Source organism: Nerophis ophidion, linkage group LG21 (genome assembly GCF_033978795.1).
Source record: "Nerophis ophidion isolate RoL-2023_Sa linkage group LG21, RoL_Noph_v1.0, whole genome shotgun sequence".
NCBI classification, from domain to species: Eukaryota; Metazoa; Chordata; class Actinopteri; order Syngnathiformes; family Syngnathidae; genus Nerophis; species Nerophis ophidion.
The window spans coordinates 9,735,201-9,740,650 of record NC_084631.1 but is presented as its reverse complement, the minus strand read 5'-3'; the positions used below and the strand labels follow the sequence as shown (position 1 = coordinate 9,740,650).

General features: G+C 40.0%; 1 protein-coding gene across 2 annotated transcripts in view; it reads left to right on the top strand.

Moving 5' to 3' along the window:
• The first annotated feature begins 3,458 nt into the window (after nucleotides 1-3,458).
• The window catches only part of LOC133539723 (immunoglobulin superfamily DCC subclass member 3-like), a 48,724-nt gene continuing 46,732 nt past the window's right edge, over nucleotides 3,459-5,450 (top strand). The window contains exon 1 of one of the 2 annotated variants that reach the window (XM_061881848.1): nucleotides 3,459-3,638. In XM_061881848.1, coding sequence (XP_061737832.1) covers nucleotides 3,585-3,638 — 54 coding nt within the window. In that variant the 5' untranslated portion in view covers nucleotides 3,459-3,584. The remainder of the gene's footprint in view (nucleotides 3,639-5,450) is intronic. The other variant, XM_061881849.1, reaches the window with a different exon arrangement.

The following is a 5,450-nucleotide window of genomic DNA, read 5'->3' as shown; positions in this document are numbered from 1 at the left end:
CCTTGCCTCATGTCTCTGCATCCTGGGATCCACTAGTGACTGAGCCATGACACTTTTAGATGCCAACATGCTAAAATGGATTACAACTATGACTCTTTGTTTGATTACTCAATTTATTATTAAAACACAGGAGAACTACTCGCGTGACACAAAGTCGGTCCATTCCACCACCGTCTCCGGTGCCATTAATGTGCCGCAAACACACTCCTGCTAAATGTCCGCCCGACGGCAATAGGATAGCAAAATGATGGCCTAGGTGAGTGGTGTGCAAAGTGCGGCCCCGGGGGGACATTTACTACCCTTAGGTCATTTTTTGATGGCCCACTTTTATTACGAAATATTAAAGTGCTAACAGTTGTTAGCAATTTAATATTTCGTACAAATTTTTTTCGGGGCAAATTTTGCAGGTATACACACCAGTGTCAAATATTTTGTTAATTGACGAATGCTACCTGTTAGCATGTTAATAGGCTAGCTTTTTTTTTTTTTTAGCTAAATTAAAGGTATACACCTGTCATATTTTGGTACTTGATGTTTGCTAACGTTGCCATGCTAGCATTTCACATCTCAGGGTAATATATGTTCCTAATTGACGCTTGTTACAGTTAGCATGTTAGCTTTTTTTAAGCTAATTTAGCCGCCATACATATCAGTGCCATATGTTTTGGGTATATCACTAAAGGCCTACTGAAACCCACTACCACCCACCACGCAGTCTGATAGTTTATATATCAATGATGAAATATTAATATTGCAACACATGCCAATACGGCCTTTTTAATTTACTAAATTACAATTTTAAATTTCCCGCCAAGTTTCTTGTTGAAAACGTCGCGGAGTGATGACACGTGTTTGTGACGTTATTGGTTGAGCAGACATTTTTAGCCTAATTACAGAGTATTTTGGACATCTGTGTTGCTGAATTTTTTGAAATTTGTTCGATTAATATCGGAGACTATAAAGAAGAATGCTGTTGGTGGAAAGTGGTGGATTGCTGCTGCCTTTAGCAACCGAAACACAGCCGGTGTTTCTTTGTTTGTTGTGAAGCTTTAGCGAACGTGTTTCTCTACCACATGTCAACCAGCAAGTTTTTGGATGAGAAAATTGTGATATTAAGTCGGCTCTTACTGGAGACTTGTGCGGAGTTAGCGTCCTCCTGCAGCAGCTGTCATCTTGGCTCCTCCATGGGCTTATCTCAGAGACACTGGTGGTCACCGCAGCCCTCCGACTTTCAGGTATGACTTTATAAAACACTATTACCTCAATAAGCAGATAAGGGATTTTCCAGAATTATCCTAGTAAATGTGTCTAATAACATCTGAATCGCTCCCACTGCATTAGCCTTTATTTTTTTATTTTTTTTGTAGTGCTTCACTCTAACTTTCCTCATCCGCAAATCTTTTAACCTCGCTCAAATTAATGGGGAAATCGTTGCTTTCTCAGTCTGAATCGCTATTGCTGCTGTTGGCTATGATTACAAACAATGAGAGGAGCCCTACAACCCATGACGTCACGCGCAAATCGTCTGCTACTTCTGGTAAAGGCAAGGCTTTTTTATTAGCGACCAAAAGTTGCGAACTTTATCGTCGATGTTCTGTACTAAATCCTTTCAGCAAAAATATGGCAATATCGCGAAATGATGAAGTATGACGCATAGAATGGACCTGCTATCCCCGTTTAAATAAGAAAATCTCATTTCAGTAGGCCTTTAATGCTAACAGTGAGCATGTGCTGTTAACATGCTAGCATTTTTCAGGTGTACATGTATTTTCGAAGTTGACGCTTGTTACAGTTAGCATTTTAGCTTGCTAACTTTTTTTTAAGCCAATTTAGCTGCTATACATATCAGTGCCATATGATTTTGGTATTTCACGAATGCTAACATTGAGCATGTAAATGTTAGCATTGTACTGTTAACATGCTAGCCTTTTTTTAAGCGCATTTTGTTTATATTTTTTTATTTCTGGACGCTATCTGCTAGGTGCTAAATGTTGGCATTTCTGTTCAGACTTTGGCTCGTCAGCTTTCACACAAAATATTATTTATATAAATAAATAATACATTAAATCCCCTGATGAGCAGGGAAACCAGGCTTGTAGGGATGATACAGCCTCTCCGTTTTTTCCTGACCTAACGTACATGTATGTATATATGTATATGTGGGTGTATATGTATGTATGTGTGTATATATACAGTATATATATATATTATGTTATGTTACATGCCGTCAGCTTTTGGCCACAGGCCAATTTTTTCAGCCCAAAGCGGTCCCAAAGTCAGAAAGTTTGGACACCCCTGATTTAGCGCCTGTCTTCATGAAAATGCAGAATATATGATAATCATCGGAACCCCTACAATACTGTGAGGAAAAAAATGCAAATACCATCACTCTGCAGGCGCGACGTGATTTTTTTAAGACCTCTACTGCTCAGTGGACGCTATTTGGCCGATGTATTGGGAACGTCTAAAACGTACGTTCAAACTAACGCAGTGACGTCCTGTGTCAAAATATATGGACCGTCAGAAATTAAAAAAAAAAAATGAATTCAGCAATATCGTTTTATGATACCATGATGATGATTTAAAGGGCTGATTGAAACATCTGCGTTCAAAAGACTCCGGCTTATTAGTGATTCCTAGAGCCCAAAAAAAGTTTGCGGGCTATAGAGCGTTTTCCGTTCGGGCTCCAGTACTCTGGAATGCCCTCCCGGTAACAGTTCGAGATGCTACCTCAGTAGAAGCATTTAAGTCTCACCTTAAAACTCATCTGTATACTCTACCCTTTAAATAGACCTCCTTTTTGGACCAGTTGATCTGCCGCTTCTTTTCTTTCTCCTATGTCCCCCCCTCCCTTGTGGAGGGGGTCCGGTCCGATGACCATGGATGAAGTACTGGCTGTCCAGAGTCGAGTCCCAGGATGGACCGCTCGTCGGGTCCCAGGATGGACCGCTCGCCTGTATCGATTGGGGACATCTCTACGCTGCTGATCCGCCTCCGCTTGAGATGGTCTCCTGTGGACGGGACTCTCGCTGCTGTCTTGGATCCGCTTGAACTGAACTCTCGCGGCTGTGTTGGAGCCACTATGGATTGAACTTTCACAGCATCATGTTAGACCCGCTCGACATCCATTGCTTTCGGTCCCCTGGAGGGGGGGGGGGGGGTTGCCCACATCCGAGGTCCTCTCCAAGGTTTCTCATAGTCAGCATTGTCACTGGCGTCCCACTGGGTGTGAATTCTCCCTGCCCACTGGGTGTGAGTTTTCCTTGCTCTTTTGTGGGTTCTTCCGAGGATGTTGTAGTCGTAATGATTTGTGCAGTCCTTTGAGACATTTGTGATTTGGGGCTATATAAATAAACATTGATTGATTGATTGATATTGAATTTATGCATTTTCGAGTCTACTGGCATTTGTTTTTATCATATGGAAAATTATATAATTGCAATTATATATAATTGTTATGCCCGTTTGATTGTGGACTATTACTGACACCTTGTGGCGATGGGAAATACTGCGCGTCAATAGTTTGGCACTTCCGGTTTAGTTTGGACACTTCCGGTTTACGATGTTAGTTTAGTTCCTAAAAAATGACAATCATACGAGTTGTGTTAACTCTTACAAGCCTTGGAAAAGATAAGTCTGTAAGTAAACTGTTTAACTTGTTTATGTAACTCAAAACTAAAGTGGAAAGTGGCTAAATTTGATAGTAAGATGTGTATTGAAAAACGATTTTTGTGCACTATTTTAATGAATGTTTGAGGATTTAAAATGGCTGCCGGTCGCATATTTCCACCATCGAAATAGTTTCAACACTCAGCAGTATTTGTTCGGTAATAATGTTGTATATTTGTGTAAAGCTAATGTTTACATATTGTGTATTACATTTCAGTTTGGTAATTGACTCATACGGCTTATACATTGTCATTGTGTGTATTTCAGTTTTACAATAATAATAATAAAAAATAAAAATCCAGTGCAAGACAAAGCAAGATCAACAAAAATAAAAAGCCTAAATGGATTCATCTGCTTTGGAACTTTATTAGAACGTCCTGGATTGGTTGTTAGCTGTCTGCCAAACTATATAACCTCATCACACACAGTGAGGACAGAACATATATATATATATATATATATATATATATATATCTCATATGAAAAACTGTCTTTCAATATATATTTTGCACCAAATAATCACTTAACTGAGAGTGTTCCTATATTTAAACACAGTGTTACTGTTCAAACTGTGTGTAATGTCACAGTGGCCAAAAATATGAAATATACTTGTTAAATAAAACCTGCCTTGTTTTGATGAATACTTAGCGCTACTACGCTACTGTATTTGAATGTTTTGTCATTATGGTGGCACTTGGAGAGTTTGAGAACCACCGGTCTATAGTTTTTGACTGCATCCTGCAGAAAAGGTGTTGCATAATATACGTGCCTGCTGTTGGTGCTCCATCACACACGTGATGGAGAGCACATGACATGAATGTGGTGGAAACGTAATGCCAGTAGTACGCATCTGCACCGCTTTTCAATTACACACTAATAGCACACGCAATGCTACAGTTAGCACATACTGTTTAGCAGTGTCAGGGGAGGCAAGTGAGGCAGTGCCTCACCTGCCACCAGGTGGCTTAACCATGAGATTTTCCAGAATGAAGTAATAAAATCAAATACGTTTTAACATTTCTCTTTTGGTTTGTGCTTTCTATGTGATTTTGGTGTGGTTCCTGTATATTTTGGTAATTTTCATGGTCAAAATGGCAGAAATGTTGTGTTTCCTGATCAAAACAACGCAGTAGACGAGAAGTGAGGCAGACACAGGTGGTGCCTCCACGGCTACACAGTATGTAAATACTGTGCGTGCGAGGGGACGCATGCTTGTTGCTGTCACGCCTATGGATCATGTTTTGTTTTGGTCATGTTATGTTGGTTTTTTTGGACACTCAGTTCCTGTTTTGTGTTGCTACCATGACAACTCATTAATTTTCACCTGGCCCTCATGTTACGCCCCTGTCCAGAATTAAGTAATAAAATAAAATAAGTTTTAGCATTTCTCTTTTGGTTTGTGCTTTCTATGTGATTTTGGTGTGGTTCCTGTATATTTTGGTAATTTTCATGGTCAAAATGGCACCATGCTACCATGACAACTCATTAATTTTCACCTGGCCCTCATGTAGCACCCCTGTCCAGAATGAAGTAATAAAATAAAATAAGTTTTAACATTTCTCTTTTGGTTTGTGCTTTCTATGTGATTTTGGTGTGGTTCCTGTATATTTTGGTAATTTTCATGGTGAAAATGGCAGAAATGTTGTGTTTCCTGATCAAAACAACGCAGTAGACGAGAAGTGAGGCAGACACAGGCGGTGCCTCCACGGCTACACAGTATGTATTGGGCGTGTGCGTGCGAGGGGATGCATGCATGTTGCTGTCACGCCTATGGATCATGT